Below are 13,361 nucleotides of genomic sequence, written 5' to 3'. Positions count from 1 at the left end.
TGTAAAGCCAGGAATAAGCCTTGGTAACGGCTCATGGCTTGTTTGAGAGAAACAGATCATGAGTCCGGATCTGGACATAACGCATAGCAGCATGGCAGGAACAAGCACGGAATGAAGCACCCATAGTTTCAGCCGTGTTGCACCAACATCCTGTGTGTAGGCACTAATGTGCAAACCAGGCTTGTAAGTTTAAGGCTCATTGTTTTCTTGATGTCAGTATTTTGTTGATGATCTGCAGCAACACAGTGGTTTTCAGGCTTTCTAACTTTAGGGAACTCTTTCCCACATTGATTTCAGTGCTATGGAACCCCTTTACATATGCTAAGAATTTTCCAATGTGTCATATTTGTACTTGAAACTGATGGGTTACCATTGAAATTTGTGATGTTAGCTAAATAGGTTTTAGGTTACAGATACGTAGCCGTGTTGGTCTGCCATAGTCAAAATAAAAAAATTCCTTCTAGTAGCACCTTAAAGACCAACTAAGTTAGCTCTTGGTATGAGGTTTCGTGTGCATGCACACTTCTTCAGATACACTGAAACAGAAGTTGCCAGATCCTTCTATATAGTGAGAAGGTGGGGAGGGGTATTACTCAGAAGGGTGGTGGGAATGGGAGATTGGCAGATAGCTGAGATGAGCCTGTTGACGTGTTTGTGTTTAGAGCTTGCCATTCCCTTGGCAATGGAGTGTATAAGTGCTAAGGCACTGAAGCAGAAAAGGTGCTACTGGGGCCATTTGTAATTTCATGGTAGAAAATATTTAAATCTGTTAAAATATAATTAGCTTTTACTATGTGCAAATTAAGAAAATACAGATACCTAGGTATTAACAAAGTTAACTTCAAATTGTGAAGCAGCTGGAATTCAAATACTGGGGAAAAAATCCAAGGGTCTGCAATTTATTCCAACACTTTCATTTCCAGGTAAAGTACATGTTCCTTTTTTCAGTAAATTATTAAGAGGGGAAGAAGAGGAGGAATCTTTAACATGAATGTAATCCATCCCCCCAAAAGAGTTTATTATTGTATTCATCATTCCCTGTATAATCTCTTTATTATTATAGAGTGTTTTTTGTGATTTAACTGGAATTTCAGGCCACTAATAGGCATAAACAGTAAAAAATATATTAAAAATGGTTGACTATTTGAATGTTTTATGTCAGAAAATGATTTAAAGAGATACAAAAGCTGCAGTCCTAAACACATTGACTAGGAAATAAGCTCAACTGAATTCAGACTTTTGAGAGAACATGTATAATGTTGCACTGTTAATTTTGGAGCTATCAAACAAATTAAGACAAGATGATACACTTGAACAGCATATAATGACAAAAAAGGATTATTAGATGTCTTGACATGCATCTAGTACATTCCCTGTGAAATGCATTAGCAACAAAAAAAGTGTCTTGCAGAATTCTATTATTTTCAAATAATAATTATTTTTAACAGGAAAGAAAACATATTTAAATTCCTTAACATTTAATACATCTAAATTTTGTGTTCATCCACCTTCCATTTCTTGCTAATAGTGTTGCACTTTTCTACAATTTTGGAAAATCTTGGAAATCAGACCCAGGAATAATTAAAGCCACAGAAGAGCAAAAGAAAAAGGTAAAAAGCAAAACAGTCCATTCTTGTTAATGGTTGAAGATGTTGTTTAGATTTTCTGTGTACACACTCAAAGTGTTTTCTAATCAAAGCAATTACAGGAAAGTGTCCCCCACCCAGCCTCCCGCAGAGGGGCACAGGGGGCTGCAGAGGAGACAGAGAGTTGCTGAAAATTGTTTCTGTCTCTGTTTTGCCAAGTTGTTCCATTTAAGAACATCAGAGGTAATTGTAGTCTAAGCAGAGTGAATGCTTTGCTACTGAGAAATCTGCTGAGGTCATCCAGATATTTCTGGTGTTTGTTTAAAGTGTGTGTGTGTGTGTGTGTGTGTGTGTGTGTGTGTGTGTGTGTGTGTATCTACACACACACACACACATACACACACACACACATTCTCTCTCTCTTACACACACACACAATCCCTCAAGTATGCATCTTAACTTCCAAGAAATAATTGTGGAAGGAGTTGTGGCACCTTGAAGGTTAAGCCCAGACAGATTACTCATCACATGGTGTAATTGTTTTTGGACCAGTTGAAAATGAAGGTGAAGATGTCATCCTTGAAAGGAAACCAGCATGTCCAGAAAAAGACTAGGCTGTACACTCTCCTTCCTGATATAGTGTTTTGTGTATTGGGAGATTTTAATGTATCCCAGCTATCCTCTTTATGTCACCGCAGCAGAACATAGGGTGGTAGTAACGGCTTCAAACTGAATGCAAGGGGATACATTTTTGAGATTGGAAAGGATATGCCCGTTACTGGAGCAGCCCAACTGCCCTAATGCTGGTGCAATCTTGAGAAGCAGCCAGAAACTAATGATCTTGCTGCTGGATAGAGTCCCCTTGTATCTTAGAGGCAATTGGGGCAGAACCAATTACACATGTGTGTTTATGTAGGCTCTAATGGTGCCGAATTTCTTTGATGTGAATAAAATGGCATTAAGATATTTTTGTCCGAGCTTGAGATGGTGTTAAACTAATCGGAGTATGTTAATAGAAGTTGGGATTTCCAGTGGGATAGCTTTTGCAGTAAAAACAGCCAAGAATCTCCTGGCACCTTAAAGGCTAACAAATTGTTTTATGACATACCGTAAGTTTGTTGACTAGAGTCGACTTATGAAGCATGTATGAATATGGTTCTTAAATGATTAAATATTCTTATTTTTTCTTTTCTGCAGACAATAGTGGAACTTGCAGAGACAGGAAGTCTGGACCTCAGTATATTCTGCAGTACCTGTTTGGTAGTATGCTTTTTTGCTTACATGTAATTAAATTACCAATTTTAACATCATGTCTGTTTAGAAAATGAGTGTATTCTTTGACCTTGCGATATTCATACAGGGTATAAGTGAGCCTCTGCCAACTAAAATACTAAGCCAGTATTTGGGCATATGAATGCCATGCTTCCTAGGAATAAGAAAAGGCAAGTCCATAGTGTGGTTGTGATGGATCCAGAAGAAAGCAGGATATCAAAATTCCTTACTGGAGTCCCTGTCCCACCGAGTTAGGACTCTGTATTCCAGTGGGATGTCCTTGACACAAGTTCAGATGGATTTGGGTAGAAGCTTAACTTAAAACACCCACAGGTTTTTATATCAAAATACAGTGGCTCTCTTAAGTCAGTATAGAAACCTGGGCAGCAGGCTGTTCCAGGCCTTCAAATAGAAAAATATATGTTCTAGTACACTAGGTGTTGCCACTCGCTGTGGTAAGACTTCCCACTACCAAAGTATTTAGCAGGAGCAATACAAGAGTTCCTAGTAATTCTTAAAGTTATTGTTGTTCCTATGTATCTTAATGACAATCCTTGATTAGAATCCTAAAAATAGGAGAGAGAACAGGACTACTTCAGATTGTGACTAAATCAAACAAGTGCATAGATCTCTGAGTGTAGAGCAAAATGAAAATACTTCCATTAACAACTTCAGATTAAATTTACAGTGCCATTTTAGATACACACACCTCTTATACTGGATTTTTTGTAGGAAATTTAGTTGTTCAGTTTGTGGTGTGTATAAAGTAAATATCAACATTAGTTATTATCAACTGTCACTTCAGTAAAAGTTTTGCCTTATCTAAAACATCTGTAATGAAGTAAGCAGAATGAGCTTTATATAATAATGTTCTCAAAATATACAGGAATTGTGAGATTGTTATGATACATTTATATTCCTATCCAGAATCTAAATACGTGCAACTCTGGACTCTTTAATATAAAACCTTTAAAACTAAATACCATATATCATGCTGCATAAATTATTTGCTACTATAATGGTATTTAAAAACTTGTTGCTCTGTATGAAAATATTTTAAGAACTTGAGATATGGTGAAACATAAGTGTTCTCTTACTTTGGGACATTGATAAGATAATCTTGACTACAGATCTGAGTACTTTGTATTTCAGACAAATTGTTTATTACATGATAGATACACTGTTTTTAAAATGCAAATGTTAAATGTTGTAGGTGTCATTCTCAAGATAAAATGTCTTTTTTGCGCTAACATTTGTTTTGATGAAATGTTTTCACCGACAACATTACAGCAGTGTTATGCTCAGTTTTTTCTGCATCCACCCATAAGTAACTGATCTAACTGCAGACGATAAAAATCACCAAAATACTTAATCTTTTGTAAACTCTGCAAGCTTTTCCATCAGTATCGTCATCAGTTTCTTTGATCTCTAATTCAGAGTTTCACTGTCAGCAGTAAACAGAACGGTGGGAAATTCTGTTTTGCAATGGAAAGGAGAATTTTTTTGTTTCAATTTAATTGAGATTGGTGATTGCAAATGCTGTAAGACTTGTGTATAGTATATAAGACTTGTCCAGTGGGTGTTGGTGACAAATACAAAGCTTCCATTTAGAGGAAAGTTAAAAGTAAGGGAAGTATGTTTTTGCTAGGTGAAGCTAGAACTACAGGCTCCACGTGGTTACATTCTTAAATTCTTGGTATCATGACATGCATGAGTAGTAGAAGCAACAACAATAGCAACGTTGTGTTCAAAATTCATATTAAAGATTGATAATATGAAAAGCAGGTTACATTGTATGCATATAAAAATCTGTTGAACAGATACGGAAACCCGTGAGGTCCAAACACTGTGGTGTGTGCAATCGATGTATAGCCAAGTTTGATCATCACTGCCCCTGGGTTGGTAACTGCGTAGGTAAGTATTGATAAGGAATAGAAAATTTCCATCGCATTTAGCTTTCAATCTGAAATAGTGTGTGCATTTAGCATAGCATGTTTCTTAGTATTCATGTATTCACCACTGCTATCAGACCAAGAAGATGCCAAAAAAATTTATACTATAGTTTAGAAGCATAAGCAAGCTCAGCCAGCCTCTTGACCTCCAACAGTCTTCGTCACTAGGAGCTAAAGCAGTATAGCAAATGAATACAGCAGAGAGCAGGGTTGTTGTTTTTTGTGGGAATGCAGATTTTTCATGTGAATGTTTGGTAGGTGATCTTGAAGCAAGTATGGTCACAAATCTTAGTGACTGTGAAGCTAAGACACAGTCTTTGAGCTTTGCATTTGAAGCACTTCCAGCTGGATTCATCTCATCAGAATGCCTGAGCATTTTTAGAGAACTGATTTGATATAGTGTTGGTCTTTTTTTTCTTTTACAGTTTTATGATGCATTAATAGTTTTATTGTGTAGCACTTTCATTTTTTTGAGTTTGTGGTTTATAAATATTCAAATAAATAAATTTCAGGGTAATATTAGTATTCATAAACAAATGAAATAATTTTATTTTGGAGGAGAAAAGGTTACTGGCCTGAAGGTCAGCTTTATATTATATATTTGCATATTTATGCTCACTTACTCATTTACTTCTTGAATACTTCCCAATTCTTTCCCCAGGGGAGCTTGTGCTTTATTTGCAAAGCATGTGATGAACTGCATTGCCGTGCTGAAATAAGATTCTTCTAGACTCTTCTAGTCTTGTGGCAGAGAAAGCTATGCTTTATATATTATGTATTACTAGAAGACCCTTTCTGGTCTCTTGTTAAAATGGCATTAAAAGCAAATACATTTACTTCCATTCTTTCTTCTCAGGAGCTGGCAACCATCGTTATTTCATGGGCTATCTATTCTTTTTACTATTCATGATTTGCTGGATGATTTATGGATGTATCTCTTGTGAGTATTGTTTCCTGAACCATTTTCTTAATGCCTACTTTAAGTCCTACTGTGCCTGCAATGTTCTGTGTGAACATTGACCTATACCTTGATTGTTGCCTGGTAGGGTTTTTCTTTTCTCATAAAAAATGTTTTTGGAAATGTTCCCCATGCAACATGCCCTGTATTCTGCAGGCTCATGTTCAGGAACATTTTCTAATCCAATGATATCATTTTCTAATCCAATGATACGTATTTTTTAATTCCAGACTGGGGAATCCACTGTCACACTACTTACACAGCAGATGGATTTTGGACATATATTACACAAATAGCCACCTGTTCACCTTGGATGTTCTGGATGTTTTTGAATAGCGTGTTTCACTTCATGTGGGTGGCTGTGCTGCTAATGTGTCAGATGTATCAGGTAGGAGAAAGCACTTAATATGCAAACAAGCAGGGTTGCATTCAACAGTGTTGCTCACTGACAGTAAAGCAGCAAGGCCAGTTGAATAGGGACAAGAGAACTTTAATTTCCCCACCCTTCCCCTTGCACCCAGCCTCCTAAATCTGCTTCAGAAGGATGGGAGATTCTCCAGAGCAGATTTGGGGTTGAGGGAGGGCTGCAGAGGAGATGGGAAATCACTGAAAAGTGCTTACCTCCTCATTCTGCTGACAGAAACCTTCCTGAGAATCCGGGGGTTGATTCCATTGCATATGTGAGGATCTGAATGCATACTGAAGCCCTTGCCTTTTTCTCTCTTTAATGCAAAGCATCAAACTTGAAATGCACTTATTTCCCAAGCCTTTGGGTGCCACCAGGTTTGATTGCCAGCACTATGGAACTTGGTTGGGTTTGGTATACAAAAACATTGAAAAAAATAAGTGGCTAGTTTCAAATCTGTTTTCATGTATCTTTTATCATAAATGATCATGAGTGACATAAACACACAGGAGAATAGAAAAGACTTGGCGTCAAGTACATATTGGATGCAGCTGTTCTGCTGGCAAGGAATTTGAATCACTGAAACGCAATTGACTGTTTTTACACAGTTAATAAAGACTTTATCTAGGCAAGTTCAGAACATGCAAAGTCTCACTAAAGAAATTGATCTGAGTAGCCATTAGTGTTTGGGGGTGAGGGTTTGCTTAGGTACTGAGGGTCAGCAATTAAGACACAAAAAGAAACTATTGTTAACTGGGACATCCTGGCATGTTCCCTCAATTGCAGAAATGGAGGAGCTAAGCTCTTTCTTATCTTGGATTATTAAGATATACTATGATAATCCAAGCACAGCCTATTTGTGTCAGTGTCTCAAAATAATAGGCAAAGGTAATTTAACACTAACAATGTTTTGTCGGGTAGGAATAGGAAAATGTTAACATGACAGAGAATAATCTTATGGTAAACTTTCTATTTAGCAGGCCCAAAGTTACTGCTTGACTGTTTTTGAAAATAAATCATTAAACCTGTTAACTCAGTTATTATTAAGTTCACCATGGTTCAGAGCCAGTGTATCAAAGATCCAGTGTATCAAAGAGGTTTTTTGTGCATTAACAGCAAACTCCATTAGCATGCAATACAGAAAAAGTATTCCATTTAGCTATAACTTGTTTCATCTTTGTACTAAGCTGTCAAAGGTGGTCTTGAAGTTACAGCAGAACAGTTTTGGCTTCAACCTCCACTTTCTGCATGGATTGCCTATGCTATAGATTTCCCTGTAGGGGTTTTAATAGTGCATCTTATTCCAGTGGGCTTTAAGTCACTACCTGTCAGCTGATAGGTTCTCACTTCAAGGCCATTTGGATTCACTGCACTATCGAATTCAGCAGGCGGTTTGCTGTTCTGTGGAGTACCCCATGGGAAGCTGCATAGCACAATCTATCCCAGCAGGCCTGCTGGTCCCAGTAGACAGTCGATTGGTGGTGATAGGAAGTCTCCCTTCCTAATTAGCAGTTGGGAAAGTGCTTAAAGGCTCCCTATTGTACATTGGCAGCTACATCTCTACCTACCCCACACCTGATGCATATATGATATCAGATGTGGGCAGATGGACATGGTGGAACCACCTTGTGGACCAAATTGGGACCTGTTCCAGGCCTAATAAGACTTAGGGGCTGGAAGTTCCCCATGCCTACTTTAGCGGGTTCATATACAGTGGTACGTCAGGTTAAGTACTTAATTCGTTCCGGAGGTCCGTACTTAACCTGAAACTGTTCTTTACCTGAAGCACCACTTTAGCTAATGGGGCCTCCCGCTGCTGCCACGCTGCCGGACCACGATTTCTGTTCTTATCCTGAAGCAAAGTTCTTAACCTGAAGCACTATTTCTGGGTTAGCGGAGTCTGTAACCTGAAGCGTATGTTACCTGAAGCGTATGTAACCTGAGGTACCACTGTACTACATCTTCAAAGATTCTGAATACTTCCCCTCCTCCATTTCTCCCAGATCTCTTGTTTAGGTATTACTACAAATGAAAGGATGAATGCAAGACGATATAAGCACTTTAAAGTTACAACGACATCTATCGAAAGCCCATTTAAGTAAGTACATAGATAAAGAAACATGGAAATGTGTTTATACAAACGTGCGGGTGGTATTCACAAGTGAGGGAAAGCTTAAATAGCGCATGTGAATGGATTCTGTGTACTGGGTTGTTTCCCCCCTTTCCTAAAAGGTAGCCACAGAAATGTGAATCTCTTTCCACATGTTCCCAGGAAAGCAGCTGAGTTAGGGTTGTGATCTTGATTGGGGAAACTGTTTGAAGGTCATCAAAGTATTTTTTGTTGTATAGTTTACCTGCTCTGGAAATTTTATACAAATTGAAATGTGAACTACAACTTCCTTAAACAAATAACTGGAACATGAGCAGAAACACATTTCTCTTTTAGCACCCTCAAATTCAAAACAAAACAAAATCCTAAAACTAAAAAGCATACAGTTCATTTTCTCTCTCCCTCATGCATATGCAAATATTTACCATTTCATATTGTTCACATACTTGGATTCTCTTGGAAGTAATCACGCCATTAGTACTGACATGCACAAAAAATCCTAGCTACCTAGTAACATTCAAAATAAACATTATCATAAATGAAAGATTATTCCTTAGGAAAAAATACTTTAGAGTACACAGACATCTGCTTTCTCTTTCCCTAATTTGGTCCCGTTTTCTCTTCTCTACAATCCCATTAATAACTGACAAAGACTCCTACATTTTCTTCTTTCCCCAAACCTCTTTATCCCGTTCAGCCTGCCTTCTTCTTCCTCTTGTGTATCTTTCTTCCTTTGGAATTAAGGGCACCAATAGTATGATCAAACAGCAGCAATCTAATAACATCAAAAAGTAAAAGTCTAATCAGCAGTCTGGTTGCACAGGCTGCAGTTTCTGGACTGTCTTCAAAGGCAGCCCTACATATAACAATTTTCCAGTAGTTGTCTAAATGAGGTTACCAAGGATGAAGCCACTGAAGCCGGATTATCCATAAGGAGTGGGCCATCAGGCAAAGCCATAAAGGCACTCAAGCCATTGAGACCACTTTTGTCTCTGGTGATAGTAATTGATCCATGAGAAGCCACAAAACACAGACCTGAACTTTTAGGGCAGAGCTTTCCAAACCATGTGTCGTGACACATTAGTGTGTCAGCTGCAGTGTGTAGGTGTGCCATGCAAACACTCCCTACGCTCCTCCTGGGGAAATGGGTTAGTTTAACCTCCAGTTTGCTAATAAAACTAAATTACTGTGCCGCAAAATAATGCATGTCTAAAAAGTATGTTACCAACATTAAAAGTTTGGAAAGCTGTTTTAGGGGAAAACATGACCATATCCAGAGCTGTTGAAAAGTAGCATCCAGAGACTTGTAGAATATCTGATGAAATAGTGATCATACCCTCACTTGTGGAAGTGGCCAGACTGTGCAACCACATTAGATACGTGAATTGTGTTCCACCAGAAACCATGAATTCACTCAGTTCTAGCCAATTAAACTGGGTGTTTGTAATTGCTCACGTGTTCTATGTAATCAGTCCTTCCCCAAACCCAATACAATAGGTCAGAAGTATTTTCCCCATTATAAAGGGGGAAGATAAACTGAAGCCAAGAAATCATAGCTTGCCTAAAACTTCCTATTGAGAGTTTCGAACCCTGTGTGGTTTCTTGGTTGATAGCTGACGCGTTTCACTCCTCGGTAGCAATGAATGTTTCTGTAAGTATCAGCAAGCACAGTTATATGTATGGGGGTGGGGAAGTCCTCCTTAATGTTAACTATTAACATTGTTGCACTTGCTGGACTTACATAATATTTATGTAACCATTTTTGTTTGTATTTTTTAGCCATGGATGCATAAGAAACATTATAGACTTCTTTGAATTCAGATGCTGCGGTCTTTTTCGTCCTGTTATTGTGGACTGGACAAGGCAGTATACAATAGAATATGACCAAACAACTGGAAGTGGCTACCAGCTAGTGTAACACCCACCTCCAAACCTGTGAGCATATCGTATCTGAGTGGTGCCTGAAAATTTGTTTCTCTCAAATCCACATCCCTTGAACAGTAGCATGCTATGAATAGAGCTAACAGTGAATCTAATGGTACCCTCTCTACATCAGTTTTATTAACAGATGTAATCAAAGGACAGAATAAACTGCCAATCCTGACAATGAGGAGGAAGATGAGAAAGGGATTTTAACTGTCCTTACCGTGGGAATGATTCACAAAGACATATTCACGCCATTTTCTTTCCTTTTAACTGCTTTCACAATGGAGCATGAGATTGTTAAAATACAAACATACTAAAGTCATGCTGTGCTGAACATTTAATATTTATTTCATAATTTGAACAATTTCATTGGAATTAAAGTCAAATTTTACAAAGCAGCCAGACTTTGAGATCAATGTATTATATTTCCTGTAATGGAATTTTTGTACAGATTTGCTATAGTATTATGTGCATTGAAAATGTGCATTCAGTACTCCGAAGAATCATGTGGTCTTACTGGGAATCCACCATAAAGCGTGAAGTTGTTGGAAGCAGGACGCAGAAGGATGTTAGTCACAAAACTGTTACGTAAATGTAATGGCTGTTGGCTGTTAAAGCTGTCTTGTTTCCGATATATTGAATTACTCGTAATAAGCCTTGTGTGAAGATGTATATTCGGGGAGGGTGGGTGAAGTTGCACAAAATTACATCTCTCTCGTCCAGTATAAAGCCCTACTTAGGTGCATGATACGACTTTTGAAAATTAGACCACAAAACAAAATATAGCATAATAATCTGCAAAAACTAAATAAAAACGTATAATATATGCAGTCAGTGAAATGCTGGTACCTAAGTAGTAGGTAGAGTTCTGCATGATGTAGTCTACAGTCATTGGAGGATGTTCGAAGTCATGTAGGTGGAACCAAAGAGTGAAAGGGCCAACTCTCAGTAATAGGGGAGCGGGGAAGGATATGACTGCAGTTAAATTGAATGTGGCTGCTGGAGAAGTAAAAACTGATTAACAAATAACTCTTTTACTTTACATAAAATGATGGAATTCAAGCTAAAGAAAGTTATAATTCCTTTGTAGCAGATTTAAGTGGAAAAAACATTACATGGCTTCTTGAAGAATATGGTAATGGCAAGTGGGAAAACACCCTTAACTTTTGTTTGTCTCAAAGTTACCAGAACCAGATATATTTGAAAGGTAAGGAGTGGTGTGAAGTTGCATTCCAGAAGAGTTTTATGTTGTTGAATGTGATGCACTGATTTTATGTTACAGCATTTTTATATATTCCTTGTGAATTATTCACTGCTTCCTTAACTATTGTTTACAGAGAGACTTGAAAAATCGGTTAAGTTCTCTTTTTAAGTGCTGTAGCAACATAGTGGTTCGAGAATCCTGTGAGGGGGATTTGGGGAGGGGACCTTAATACAGATGATCGAGACCAGTGTAAAGAATGTTTATCTGTATATACATAATTTATCAAATAGTTTTCTCTTTGTGAGTGTGTGTGTGTGCGTGTGTGTGTGTTAGTATATTTAAAAGCTGCTCATTTCATTTTATCCAACCAAAAATGTAGGAAGATATCTAATGGGCTTGTTAGTAATGATCAATATTGCTGTTAATAGGCACTGTACCCTGCAACTTCACTGCATGTTTGATGCTTGGCAAAACTAGCATTTCCTGTAATATGCAGATTACAGGTATTAAAGCAATCTAGTGGTATTCCCGCCCCTTGCCTTAGTAAGAGGAGCAGTGAAACTGTAAATAGTTGATGTTCAGTATTTTCAAGTAGGCATTTTCCCTCTAGCCATTTCTTTTCTTTGATCACCAGGTGTGCATAGTTTGCAAGTACCAGATATCAAGATTTACAGAAGTGCAACATTAGTGTACTTGAATGTTTAATACTGGAAAAAATCAATTTTGTCTTTGACACACTATTTTTGAGGGAAAGAGAATGAAGTTGGGTGCAGGGATGGCAAAAGAGGCCTGTGCCATTTTGTCAGATACAACTTAGAACTATAATAAGAATATATTATTCTTACAACACTACTTGTAAACTTTAGTTTCAAGCTGAACATGTTTGAGCAGAGCCATCTATTTCTTATTTTACATTACATGGAGTTGACTCCCTTTTGGAGAAAGCGTAGCTCTGCAGAATCTCATTTGATGTTGAAAGCCCTCCGTAATCTATTTGCTAAATATATTTCATAGCTCCAGAAAAATCTGTGTAATATACATCTATATTTCTTTTGCAAGTTACAGTAATGTGCACCATATGGATTCCTTGTACAAATAATTGTGTCCTTGATAGTGAAAATAAATCCTACTTCAGTTGAGCCAAAATACTTGGGTGTAAATTTTGCTTAACTCTATGCTGCAAAAAGAAAATATAATGGAGTTAGAATTGCCCAGAAGAAGGTTCTACATCTGAGGCAGCTAGAATAATTCTAGTAGTCTGAAATACTGAAGGTTTTTTTTCTGAAATCTGGCAGATTGGGGGGGGGGGGAGTATCTATGCAGCATTTTTTTCTACCAAGAACTCTGTTATTTATTGCAGCAAACCACACCATTCTAGAGGGCTGCATGGAAACGATCCAAATATACTGGATAGATGTTCATTGATCTATTCAGAACAAGCAAATGAAAAATTTGTTTCTGCCCTAGATAAGCTATTTTCTTTTTGCAGTTTTTAAGTTTCTCAATGCTCTCCTAAGTTGTTTTAACAGTTAATATGCATAAGAGCATCATTGTTTAAAACTGAGTATTTTTTTAATTTACCTTATTTATAACTGTGCCAAGCATTATTTTACTACTGTCAAAATGTTGATGTATTACATGGTGAACAAAATCTGTAAAATGTTTAATAAAAATAGCACTCCTTACATAAATTAAAATTGTCATTTTTTGTAAGTTATTAATCAAATAAATACTTGTCTCCTAGATGCTAGCATTTGTCTTTACTTCAGCAAGAGTTTTTTGTTCTCCTGCTCAGAACACTCAGGAATTTATTCTTAGCAGATTGGAGTAACCTCCTAATTAGCAGAAAAGGAGCCAAAGAGCCCATTGCTACCTCAGTAAGTAGACTAGCGGAGCATTTTTTTCCAGTATTGGAGTTAAACTTTGCATGTTGGTGACACTTTGTAG

The 13,361-nt window shown here is 37.4% G+C and overlaps 1 protein-coding gene across 1 annotated transcript in view; it reads left to right on the top strand.

Moving 5' to 3' along the window:
• ZDHHC17 (zDHHC palmitoyltransferase 17) overlaps positions 1–13,157 on the top strand; it is a 51,388-nt gene extending 38,231 nt beyond the window's left edge. Inside the window, exons 11-17 of the mRNA XM_083463100.1 lie at positions 1,488–1,610; positions 2,784–2,846; positions 4,679–4,772; positions 5,667–5,750; positions 5,999–6,156; positions 8,178–8,272; positions 10,064–13,157. Coding sequence (XP_083319226.1) covers positions 1,488–1,610; positions 2,784–2,846; positions 4,679–4,772; positions 5,667–5,750; positions 5,999–6,156; positions 8,178–8,272; positions 10,064–10,202 — 756 coding nt within the window. The 3' untranslated portion in view covers positions 10,203–13,157. The remainder of the gene's footprint in view (positions 1–1,487; positions 1,611–2,783; positions 2,847–4,678; positions 4,773–5,666; positions 5,751–5,998; positions 6,157–8,177; positions 8,273–10,063) is intronic.
• Positions 13,158–13,361: the final 204 nt, after the last annotated feature.

Source organism: Podarcis liolepis (genome assembly GCF_965112155.1).
Source record: "Podarcis liolepis genome assembly, chromosome: 10".
Classification (NCBI taxonomy): domain Eukaryota; kingdom Metazoa; phylum Chordata; class Lepidosauria; order Squamata; family Lacertidae; genus Podarcis; species Podarcis liolepis.
The sequence above is the reverse complement of the archived record's forward strand: the minus strand, read 5'-3'. Positions and strand labels throughout refer to the sequence as shown.